Source organism: Mastigoproctus giganteus, chromosome 8, assembly GCF_048544385.1.
Source record: "Mastigoproctus giganteus isolate SK-2022 chromosome 8, ASM4854438v1, whole genome shotgun sequence".
Taxonomy (NCBI): Eukaryota; Metazoa; Arthropoda; class Arachnida; order Uropygi; family Thelyphonidae; genus Mastigoproctus; species Mastigoproctus giganteus.
The window spans coordinates 25465354-25479020 of record NC_143582.1 but is presented as its reverse complement, the minus strand read 5'-3'; the positions used below and the strand labels follow the sequence as shown (position 1 = coordinate 25479020).

The 13667-nt window shown below is 33.2% G+C and overlaps 1 protein-coding gene across 1 annotated transcript in view; it reads right to left on the bottom strand.

Annotated features, from left to right (window-relative positions):
• Positions 1 to 12705, bottom strand: part of LOC150081381 (uncharacterized) — a 55778-nt gene extending 43073 nt beyond the window's left edge. The window contains exons 1-2 of the mRNA XM_090379233.1: positions 12423 to 12705; positions 1470 to 1664 (exon numbers count right to left, since the gene is read on the bottom strand). Of these exons, the coding sequence (XP_090235359.1) occupies positions 1470 to 1664; positions 12423 to 12601 (374 nt within the window). The 5' untranslated portion in view covers positions 12602 to 12705. The remainder of the gene's footprint in view (positions 1 to 1469; positions 1665 to 12422) is intronic.
• Positions 12706 to 13667: the final 962 nt, after the last annotated feature.

Here is a 13667-nt window from a genome sequence, read left to right as displayed (position 1 = left end):
TAAAGAACTATTTAAGATCAACAATGACACAAGAAAGGTTAACAAATTTGAGTCTCATTAGTATAGAAAAAGATATTGTTTCCAGTTTCAATATTTCTGAAATTGTCAATGCTTTTCCAATAAAAAAAACAAGAAGAATAAACATTATTTAGTTACTTACTATGATATTATTGTATTCTTCTTTGTTATATAATTTATATGTATAAACATAATGCTTTTGCATGTATAACATTTACTTCATTGTTTCTTTTTTAATTTATACTTTTTATTAGTTGTGATTATGTAAATTTTATTATCAATAATTATAATTATATTGCTTTTGTTATTAATTATCATTATTTGAATAATGATAATTAATAACAATATTTTGAGCCAAATTGCGATTGGTACCCGGGTGCCACATTCCCTAGGAATGCCCCTGCATAAACTTCTACTTACAGGGCAGTCTTTCCAGTCAGTACAGTGGTTACGATCACTGTCCTCTTCACACAGTGGAAGAGGCCACATTCTGTCAATAATGTGAGGAACTTTAATGGGCTTTTTACACTCTTTGGCTAAGTTAGTCAGTCTCAGGCAAGTTTTGCAAGGTCCCCCTCCCCCAGAAACTCGGGTTTGGATTTTTCGTCCAGCAAAACAGGCAAACCACACAGAGAACACACAATTTACAGACAACAAAAACACATGGGTAGATGAGGTTATTCTCAGGTGGCCCTAATATGACAGTTGTTTTATTAATGGAATTACATTAGGCATTAATTTATGTAACTGAAAATGGCAGTCACTTTAAGTGATGCCTTAGCTCAACAACAATGTGTCAAGAACTTCATTGCTTAGTGAATAGAAGCATGCATTCAATATTACAGGTGACATTTTGAACAATTACTGTAATTTTTGTAATTTGAAATCTTTTAAATAAGATAAAATAAGTTAATAAGTTAAATAAGAGTAAAAATATTTCATATGTGATGTTTGTTTTCATTGTAAAATGTGTAATCTCAGTCAGCCACAAATTGTATGACATCATGCAAGAAGTAAATATCTGAATTATTAAAAAAAAAAAAACCACCAAACACACTCCATAGATTAAGTGCATTATGGCCGAGTTTCCCCTTACACAGTTAAGCCCACACAAAAACAACAACACAAAACACGAAGGTAGTACTTGTTAAAATAACTAAAGCACAGTCCAGAAAATTAGTATATTTACCAAACATTTTGGCTGTTCTGTCACAGCCTTTGACTAATGAGAACAAACACCTTTACAAATAATTGCACAAGTAAGAATAAAAGTAGTACATTTAAAAATTGCCAATGCTTCTTTTAAAATTCAAGTTTTGCAAATCACACTCATATGATGCTAACGTATTTTATCTCAAACTAGCATTTAGACTAAATTCTGTGTGTTTGGTTCACATTTGGGATACTCTTTATACTTATATAAACAGTTAAATCAAAGTAAATGTACTTACCTAAATGCTCTTGGTGCAAATAGAGGCATTGTTTTATTAAAAAAACTTTTGTAGGACGGAGTAAATGACATATTTGGTGAAAAATAAATAGCACTGCTATTAATAAATCTGTTACCAGCTACATCAGCAATAGTAGATAAAAAATAGTACATGAAGCCAGGCTCTGCATCATCTTGAGCTTTCTGAAGTATATAACTAAAAAAAACATGGAATTTAAATAACTATTACAAAATTTGTGAAACAGAATTTTAAAATATAAACATAATTAAAGCATAAAAGAAACATATATTAAGCACATTGATATCATTTCAGTTGTGGCGATCACCACAACTGAAATGAAAATTATGGTTGGCACTCTTTTTTTCTGTATTATATTCTGTATATTCGTTTCAAAGCTATCTGTTATCTTGCCTGTTGGCGCCTCTGTAGCCAGGTGGGCAGGAGCAGCAGTGCGTAGCACACGCTTCTTGATCAGACCGGAGTTCGAGTCCGTGACCACCAAATACGGAGGATGCGGAAAGGTCAGGAAATGACCACCGCATATCCCTGGAGCAATATGGCCTTAGTTGCTAATGCTCCTAAAAAAAAAATCAAAATAACAAATCTTGCCTGTTTGCTGTTAAATTTAAAGATTAGCATAAATTCGCCTTTATGTTTATTATTTGTATCTAGTTAAACAGGCAGATAACAATCAGAAGCAGATAGCCTTGCTAATTATTGGTAGGATATATTGAATGGGGTTAGCCCTTGAAAACATTCCATTCAATGTATCCGAATATCAATAATTAGCTATATAATCATTACTTTATTTTATTCTATTTTAGATTATGGATTATGGACACGGGGACTTATGGATTATGGACAAGGGGCAGTGACTGTAATAGCAGAAATACCCAACAACCATAATGAAATATAGATAAGTAGATTAGAGTATAAATGGAGGAATGCTGACCACATCAGATGTATTAACAATGGAAAAAAATTAATAGGTACCTGTAAAATAAAATTAAATAAAAATACATATAATACTTAATGCTATAGATCCAATGATTTTAACTGATCATCAAGGGTCAGCAGCCAAAACCAAATGAAATATAACAAGAAGCAAGGCCTCTGTTTCTGATATTAAATATACGTAGCAAGAGGTACAAAAGTAAGCTGACGTTTATTTCATAGCTAACCTGACCGAGACCAACAGGGAAAGGTATGAAAACCAGATCAAATCTAAAGTAAAAAATAAAAGTAAAAATTAGTATAAGATTAAATAAAAAGAAATGAAATAAAATAGCAAGCAACCCAAGCCTTTGTCAATATCATCTCGTCTGCATTTTACTTTATTTCTTTTTATTTAATCTTATCTTAATTTTTACTTTAGATTTGATCTGGTTTTCATACCTTTCCTCGTTGGTCTCTGTCAGGTCGGCTATGAAATATACATCAGCCTACTTTTTTATCTCTTGCTACGTATATTTCCTAGCAGAAACAGAGGTCTTGCTATATTTCCATTGGTTTTGGCTGCCGACCCTTGATGACGAAGTTAAAATCATTGGCTCTATTTTAACATTAAGTACTATATGTATTTTTATTTAATTTTATTTTAATTTACCTTTTATTTCACAGATACCTATTTACTTTTTTCCATTGTTAATACATCTGATGTGGTCACCATTCCTCCATTTATACTCTAATCTACTTATATATATATAAGTAGATTATATATATATATCGTAATGGAGGTGGCGGATGAAGTGGCGGTTGCAATGGCCTCCAGGTTGTTGTTTGTTATTTGGTTTTTAGGAGCATTAGCAACTAAAGCCATATTGCTCTGGGGATATGCAGTGGTCATTCCCTAGGAGCATTAGCAACTAAGGCTATATTGCTCCGGGGATATGCAGTGGTCATTCCATGGTCTCCTGGTCAGAATGCAAAACACTATCAGTCAGTAGTGCCAGAGGTGTGTCAAGAGACTTGAACCTTCCTTGGTCTACTGTACGTAAAGTGCTTTGAATAATTTTACGCTGGTTCCCGTACAAGATTCACATAGTGCAAGAACTAAAGTCTTGTGATCAGCAACAACGAATAGACTTTGCTGTACGATTTCTGGCTTGTATGGAACTTGACGATACATGGGCTCAAACTTTCTTGTGGTCTGATGAGGCACATTTCACTCTTCAAGGGGTTGTAAATGCACAAAACTGCATTTGAAGAGTCTACACCTCATGGCCCCCCGTAAGGTGTATGGTAACCAGCGCACGGTACTGCGCTCTTCTAAGAGATCACATTATTCCCACTCTGCAAGAAAGGCAATGCTTGAAGACCACGGTGTTCATGCAAGATGGTGCCACTCTCCACGTTGGTTGACAAGTGAAGGAACTGCTCCATTCAACATTCGGAAATGATCGCATCATTTCTAGAGACTTTTCACAACCAGCCCGATCACCAGATCTCAATCCCTGTGATTTCTGGCTATGGGGATGCCTGAAAGACAGCGTTTACAGCATACAGATTCTTATCGAATTGAAAGCAAGCATTAAACAGCATGTAGCCAACATCCCCAATGAGATGCTATGTGAAACTGTGTCACACACAGTCCTCCATTTTCAGAATGTCATCTCAAGTGAAGGAAAGCACATAGAACAATATCTGCAGATTTCTAAGTTCTCATATAAAAATCTAATCCTAAGTTAAGTATTCCATCTCATGTTTACAGTGCCAATTTCTCCACTATTGGCGGAAATTGGAACAATTTTTTTCCTTCTACAAATCTTTACCCCCATACCCATTGATTTTCACAGTGCTATCTCTAACTGTTTTGGCACTAGGGTCTCCTGAATAGGGAAACTTATTTTATAACCACCCGGTTTATATATATATATATATTTTACATGTCAATGTAATATAATCTGTAAAAAAATCTGGAAATCTCAGCTTACTTGTTTTAATATATGAGGGAACAGCAGAAAATTGACATCACTTTCCTGTTTTATTACACTGTACAAAAAAATACATTGTGCAAATCTGACTCTCAGCAAGCTGAGAAGGTAATGTTTTTGAGAGTGCTGATTTAGCACGCCTCCAATACTTTTACCGTCTTTTTAGTCTCTGGGTTCTAGAATGGAATTGAGGTCTCATGAAAAATGATAATTTGGCTCAAAAAAACCATTGGATCTTCTACAGAAGGGCATTGCACATCTGTGGCGTTTTTTTTTTTTTTTCATCCAGGATTAAGGTGCTGATCACAAACTCACTTTTATCATGTAGAGTTATTCATTGATTATATGAAGAATACCTAATGATAACAAGTCATTCAAAACTAGCCTCACTATATATTCATCTATTATCAGTACTTCCACATGGTATGCATGTTCATGTGTGTGATGTACATAATCTTCTTCCAGGATTTCAACTGACAGTCTTCCACTTTTGAACTAAAAAAATAATAATAATAATAATTAGTATTAATTGGCCCCCCAAGTGTGCACTCACAATTATAAGTGTGTTCACAGGCCAATTTATATGCATGAATTGAAAAATGTGGAATAACTCAGCAAAAAACTTGACATCCTCCACTAAGATTGGCTAACAACAGCCATATATAGTTACTGCCTTCTGCAATTAATGCTAGCTTATTAGTAAGCTCAAAAAAAAAAAAAAAAAATCACAGGAGAGCCCCTATCCACTTAAAAAATAAGACCTGATAACCCAAGTTATACAACAAACTCCTATAACAGCACTCTATTATAGCATTATTAGGGAACCAGCCCAACAGAGCATTAAAACAGGAAAGCATTCTAAGCAGGGACCCTCCCTGCCTTTGGAGACTATTTCTCACCTTTTGTTAATATTTTGGTAGATAACATTGATTTTTCAGGGTTTTTATGTGAGTTAAAAATCTGTACATTTAATTTTTTATTTTTTTTTTTTTAACACCTTCATTCTTTTTTTTTTTCATGCCAATGAAAAAATTTTTAAATATTTTGCTAAATTAAACTAAACATTAACATAATAATATGCTGTCATTAATGAAATTATGATGCTATGTTGAATGCATACACCCACACAAAAAATACTACTGCAGAACACAACAAACAGTAGTGTTTTAAAATTCTACTGTACGTTGAAGTTAAAAAAAAAAAAAAAAAAAAAAAAAAAGGAGAGCATGCAAATGCAATGACAAATGGCTAAAATAAAAGACAGTTCTTTATAACTCGGTGTAAAGGCCACTTTTTACACTGAGTTGTAAAGAGTAGGTATTCTATCTTCAAAGCTTTGAGGTAAATATGAAAAAAACAGCATCTGCATTAGGAATGATCATGAAGTAAACAAACTGCCCCATAACTGGTTCTTAGAATTTAGACCCTATCATCTTTTACTAAAACCAAAAATCAACAGGATGGAGAGTTATGTCTGGGTTTATTCCTTCTTGGGACAAGCAATATAAATGGGAAAGCATTTTAAGTAAGTAGGAGTGTTAGAATTAAAAAAAAAAACACTGCATTTCATAAGACTGACCATAGGGCCAGAAGAAAAGAGAATTAAAAGCAAGAATGCTATAAGTGGGAGTTCGCTATATATGCTTTGGTATACACTGTGATCTCTACTTGCAATTAAGGTAATAATTTTCAGCCCTGTTTATATCACTGGTCTAAAAATAAACTTTATTCAGGGAGAAAAAAATATCAAGTTAGATATGCAAGTCTGCCTACGCAAGCCAAGAAATAGTCAAGAATTTTTTTTTAACTTTTTTATCAGCATTTCAGCATTTAAATTTTATTTAACACAATTATCCCAAATGACATGGTTATATATGTAGGAATAACTAATCTGATATAAAATATATACAGCAGAGCATCGATAATCCAAACTAATCAGGACTGGGGGTAGTTTGGAGCCTTCCGATTTGTTCAGATTTTTGAATTTATCAAAATTACAGTTCTGGAGACTAAAAAAAAAAAGGTTTAGTAAGTTTAGAAATAAAAACGCTAAGTTGTACTTACGTATTTTTATTCATAGGTACAGAACAAATGAAACTTTCAAAATGATAATTAATAACACATATATAGGCCTTTAACGAAAATAATTATTTTTTGCTGCACCATTTTCGAACTTTGTTGCCAGATTTCTCACTCTTTTCAGCAAGAGTAGTTGAGTTGGACAGTATTCAGCTTGTTGCTCGTACCTAGCCCCGTGGGTAGCACAGTTGGTAAAATCACCATCCTTCCCCCCCTGGGTGTAAAAGACCTGAGTTCGAGTCCCATCAATGATGGGAGGAATTTTTATGGGCCTTTTTTTCACGTGGCTGAGTTAGTCGGTCTCAGGCAAGGCTAGCATGGTTTTTCGTCCAGCAAACAGAAAATCGACCATGGAACATGCAATTTATAGACAGTATACACGGAGCAATATATGGCTTTAATTGCTGATGCTCAAGGAACCCAACTACAACAACAAATAGCATTTTCAAGGGATGGGTTATTAGCTGTTCTCATCTTTTTCTCTTTTTTTGTGCACCATTATCTGAATCAAGAGTCACTGCTTTGACTCTTGATTAAGATAATGAATCAAGAGTCAAAGCAGTGACTCAATTCTTTAAAATTTTTTCCTTGTTGTTTTTAATTTCTGTTATGGTTGATTTTGCAACCTCATAATATCTTGCTAATGAAGACCTGCTTTCTCCCTATGAGTCTGTTTAAAATCTCAATCTTTGATTTAATTGTTAAAAATTTCTGCTTCCTTTTAAAAGAAGAAGTACATATAGTACATTTTACTCTGTATTTCACTTACATGTATCATGTTAGTTGCAATTTATGCATGCTGTGTTCTTTGTTATTGATTGACACATTTTTTTTACTGTTTTAGATTTTACAATCCAAAAAAAAATAAATAAATAAAAAAATGTCAGTGAACAGAAATATCAGATTACAAAGTGTTATGTTTAGTTAATACTGTATGTATATTAATTAAGCTATGTATGTAGGCATAAATTTATTTTTATTTTGCTAACCTGTGGATAATATTCTTCCAATTTTCACATATCATTTAATTTTGTTAATCGGTAAGGTAAATATAAAAAGCACAAATAAAATTTGTGCTTTATATATCTTCATTTTTATAGCCTATGGATAACATTCCTCAGATTTTCACTTATTACAATTGCCGTTTAATAGAATCAAAATTTAATTTGCAAATGTGATCACAATAACTGGTGCTTATTGCACTTATTTTATGGCATCAGCATAAAAAAAAAATAAATAAATGCTGGCTCGTTCGGATTATTGACATTTCGAATTATTGAAGTTCAGATTTTCGATGCTCTACTGTGCTACACTGTGCATTATAATAATATAACTTATAAGTTAATTAATTAATAACTAAACATCACAAGAAATCCAAATGTGTCAGAATACTGTGAGAAATGAAATAGATATATATATATATATATATATATATATATATATATATATATATATATATATGTGTGTGTGTGTGTGTGTGTGTGTGTGTGTGTGTGAAGTTACATCTCAAGATGCTATAGTCCAGAATAAATATTACATACAATCCTCTCATCATAACATCCAACACAATGAAGCCAAGAAGTCTTAGCTTCATTGTGTATATTTTAATCAGATAACACAATCACTGTACCATCTGATTCTATAAAACATTAAAATAATGAGGCAATTAATTAAATGAATGGTGCACAGCCTTATCTCTAACATGTGCCACCATTTCCAGGAAATAAAAAAGTGTCATATATGACAGTTTAAATTCAAATTATACACTTTCTTGCAATGTTGACCAATCTCTGGGTTGCACTTTACCCTTGCATATCTAATTAGCTGAACTCTTTTTTTTTTTTTTTACCAAATAAAATTTATTTTTATTTGGTAAAAAAAAAATAAACTTTGTCCACTGCTGGCAAATCCAAACTAGCTGGCAGGGCCTGTCAGAGTACTAATGAAATCTACTGAGTACCTGACCTGCCTCCCCGTGGCTAAGTGTTAACAGTGGATCCCAACAGGGGCCCAATGGCTAAATGGTCAGAAGAACATCAAGAACATAAGAGTACACATTTTCCACTACCCACACACTTTTAAATCTCTGGCCTACACAGAGTTCTGTGCTTAACAGAGTAAATCCAAAAGAGGTGATTATCATTTGCCTCTCCTTCCCAAAACATGAGTAAACTGGAACAAACAGTTTTTTTTTTTTTTTTTTTTTTAGGAGCATTAGCAACTAAGGCCATATTGCTCTGGGAATATGTGGTGGTCATTCCCTGACCTTTCCGCATCCTCCGTATTTGGTGGTGACGGGCTCGAACCCCGGTCTAATCAAGAAGAGTGTGCTACGCACTGCTGCTCCTTCCCACCTGGCTACGGAGGCGCCGAACAAAGTGTTTTATGATATTAATTTAATTACTGTCAATCACATATCATACTGCCCCCCCCCTCTAGAAAAACAGTTGGGATCCAACCTTTGTTACCTGTATCACTAAGCATAAAATGCTAAGCCAATTTAAAGTACAAGTTCATGCTAACTTCTAAAAGCATTTTAAAGATTAAAATTGTTAGGAATTTGAACCAAAACTGCTAAATTTGCCTTTTTGAATGGATGTGTCTACATGCCATTTAAAGTCATTATGAGCATTTCATAAACCACTGAGTTAAATAATAAATATGGATAAATGTTAACATAAGACTGCAAAAAATAATAATATAGCATTATTACTCATAGTTATTTGCATATATCCATTTGACATGGATATGGAAATTTACTGATCATCAAGTCTATACATTAGTTATTTGTTTCCATGTTTTCTTCAAAAATTTGAAAAATAAGAAACGAAAACAAAACAGTTAAGTTCTTATGGCATATACAGTACCATATTGTCTTATTATTTAATCTTAAAAATAGCTGCTTTGTTGCTTAAATATCATAGTACATATATTAATTTATGTACTACACATTTATGCTATCATATATAAATAAAATTATCTTATTCAGCAAGAATTATATTTTAATGTTTTTTTAAATCTTGAAATCAAACTTTATTTTTCCTATAGGTTTGATGAATTTTCCTAATGTGAATGCCTGCATTACAGTAGCTGTCAAGAACATAGCATCTGCATTGCAAGCAGTTTTGCATATTCATGTTAATCTGCATTAAATTAGGTAGATCTGTGAAAGGAAAGATTGCCAAACATTTTAATATAGTTTTGCTAGCAATAACTTCTTTTACTAGGGTAGCCTGCCATAACACTACACATGCACACAAAATTTGGTAGTGGTAGGAGTTCCACAATCACAGTGCTTTAGGGATTCAACTGATCTTACCCCCCCCCCCCCAAAATCTGAATGCAACACTTCCTTTTATAAATTCAAATAACACTGTGAATACCTGTCTAATTTGTATGAATAACATTTGATGTATTATATTTTTGAAATTAACCTGATGGCAACATAGTTTTCTGATCAAATTTGCACATAGCTGAGTGGTCACTTAAATGAGTACAGAAACACATGTGCTTCAATGGATCATGGTCCAAGCTTGTATGACTGCTAAATACAGTTAATGATTGTATTCATTTCTGAAATGATTAACTTTTAACTTCTGTCATGGATATTGTCTATGCTTGGAGAGACGATGTGTTACCCCATATGAGAATTGATAGTTATCAATTTTTTTAAAATTGTGAACTGACAGTCATGTGCTGCCCCATACGTGAATTAAGAGCTATCAGTTTTAAAAATGTAACCTGTATTGATAGTTATCAATTTAAAAAAAAAAGTAATTAACAGTTATTAATTTAAAAATTGTGCCTGTTATAATTCTTTTAAACCTGAATTCATTATTATTAATTTACATGTTGGATGAAAATGCAATATCTGCAACAAAATGTAAGTCGCTAACTATTTCTCACTTGTCAGTGTCATGTTTTTGTGATTTTTAATATTAGTAATTAAATAATATATAAAACAATATTTTTATAATTAATATATACACACTTAAAATATTAAAAAATACAAATTCTTTTGATTCTCTGGGCCAAGACTTTTTTTCCATAATTTTATTATCTACCACGAGCCAGCCAGTTTGGATTTTTAAATGAAAAATTGCAGAAACTGATTTTGTAAGTTTGGTTCTTTATTTTTAAGTACTGTTTTACAGGCCATTAATATATACACTCTATTTTTGTCTCTTTCTGGAATATTGAGACTTGGATTGCAAGCTACTGCTTGATTGCTGAAATGGAGCACTAACCAACAGGGTCTGTGGTAGATTTACACTTGTTACAGTTATTTTTCTGTGTGATCCAATTAGTAGACCTTTCATAATTTTTCTCGAGAGTTGGTTTTTTGGGATTGGGTGAATGTACATTGTAAATATAAGCATTATGAGATGAGTTGTTGATGTAGAAACAAGACTGGCAACGTGTAGTGTGTGATAGATATGGAACAAAGTTGATAATGCTGGAAAACTATTTATGATTGCCAATTAAAATTCTTTACTATCCTGTTGTATGAGAGCCATGAAGTTTGTTGTGCCACTGCTGACTCTCATCCTGATGGTACAGGCATTCAGCGGTCTACACATTGTCTCTCAAAATCATTCACTAGCCTTTTTATTTCAATCTCAGTGTCAAACATTAATGCAGCTTGGATTTTTTGGCAGTTCAAGACACTCAGCAGTGGCATTGCCACAATACTTCATGGGTATTGTGGCATGAAACACAATGGAGAGTATGGTGGCTTTTCTTTATTTTATCTGTGTATCACAGTCAAACCAGATGCTGCAAATTTTAATGATGTGTCAAAATCTGTAAGCAATTGAAATATAAATTTTCTGTTTGTGGATAGCATTCATAAGAGGTCCTTCAAACGATATTAATATGATTGTTAAATGTCATGATGTCAGCATCTTTATGATGCCCTGAATTCACATACCTTCCATGTAATTTGTCATTTCATTGTTGCATCTTCTTGTACTATTTGTAAGAAAAAATATTTAATTCACATTACTATTATTACCAGATTAAAAGTTAGGACTTTGGGGGGAGGTGCCACCTAAAATCAAGCAGTACATTTGGAATCTGCTTGTCAAGCCGATTATTAATTTTATACCCCACATGACAATATTAAAAAAATTAAATGTCAAATCTCTATCTCTACTTCTATTGGAAAGAAGCATATTTAGCAATATGTATATATTAAAATTTGGAACATCCACACACACACACAGCCCCTAGATAACTTTTTCATAGTTTTATTAATTTTTCCATTACTAGAAAGTTATGCTATAATTGTACCAAATTTCAAGTTTCTCAGATATATGTTAGAATATTGATAAGCGAGTGAGTCAGTCAGATAGCAAAAACTACCGTTTTTGAGGCTCTACAGAAGATTCATACAGAGAAATGAAATTTGATATATTTTCTCTCAAGGGTCCAATCTTTCAGAAATCCAAGATTTTAATCTTCTGACTTTTTTCATGTTCAGAGATACAGAGGTGCGAGAACAGACTTGTTCATTTGAGTAAAACTGATATCTAGGTGCGCTGCCGCGCACCTTGATATCAGTAAGGTAGTTTGGCATACAGGCTTCCTTCAACAAGAATTATAACTAGAGGTTCCACGGGTCGGAGAAGATCTATCAATGTTTTATCTAGCATGCCGATTTTATGCGGTGACTATCCTCCCTCCCCCATCCGTCCGTCCGTCCGTCCGTCCCTCTCTCTCTAACACTCAAAAACAACAGCAGCGGCAGCTACACTCTGGATTCCACACAGACACATGGCATCTAAGAAATAATTAAAATGCTTTAATTTTATTGTGTTTATTAATGATGAAAGAAATTACACACTTGGAACCGTTTATAATTATTGGCTTACTATTAAATATATTAAACTAATTCATTTTTGAAAATATCACACCCATCTTATTTTCACGATGTGCTTACCTGAAATAAAAAGCGCGAGCCATAGCCATGTTGTGAACTTGTAACAGATTTGTTCTGTTTGGGAGCACAGGATTGATACCTATTTCCTTTATATCCGGCACGTGAGTAACTGCTTCCTTAGGAAGAAATAAATCATTTTGATCTACAACTTTACAGTTTTCTGCAGTCACCTTAGCCATTCTGGCCGTAATTTCATCGAACTTGTCCCTAACTTGCCAACTAAATTGGCAGAAAACACTGACTATCACAGTTAAAAACACAAGTACAAACAGTCCATAGCCATCCATCTTATTCTTCTTTTAAGATTTTTTTTTCTTTTCAAATCAGTGACAACCAACAAAAAGAAAAAATTTTATTACCAACGCCATGAATTCCCAGGGCGCGGCAAGTAAATACAGTCAACGGCTGAATATACCTGTGACTGACCCTGTTGTGTTCGGTACACTGTGATTGGTCGCTATACACAGGTGTACGAAGCATAATAGCCGAGAATATTACAATTTCCGAAACGGTAGCACTGTAAGACGCTTCTGGTTTTAGAAGTTGGCATATTCTGTTTTCATACGCAGGGTATAAATTAGTTATAATATTATAATGCTACCAAATTAAGATATATAAGTACTTCAAAAGCCAGTTCTAAGACAACATTGCAACAACAAACTAGTTGAACAGTGTAAACATTCTCAGAAATACTTGATATTCTTACAGTAAACTGATTTATTCAGTTTCTTGCAGAAGAGTCGTCAATGGATGGCTGAGCTAGTGTCATCCTATTCAGACCTGTTCTCCAAAGTTTCACTAATTAAAGTAACATAAACTGAACTGTTCTGTTCTCCCCTTTATAGATCCATCCCTTCCTCAAAGATCAATTTAAAAATAATGGTAACTCCACTGTTTTATGGGAACTTATTTTAAAACTTTAACAATTTGATCATGCATCAGCGGAAAAACTGCCAAGAAGGAAGGGAATCAAAGAGGGTGCTCCACTACTAGTTTCGATCTAGTGAGGACCTTTCCGAAATCTCTGGGGAAGGCCCACAATTTAACAGATTTGTTCAATAACCACTTCTGCGAAACTATGTTAAACATGTTAACAGATATAGTTCGCTTCTGTCCCAAAATATTGTTTATTAAATATAATAAAAATCTCTATTCATTTATAATTTCATATCTGGACAATCCGATTTACTCTTAATAAGAGGTAACCCCTTAGAAGAAAAAAACAACTAAATTTTTCGTATTTCA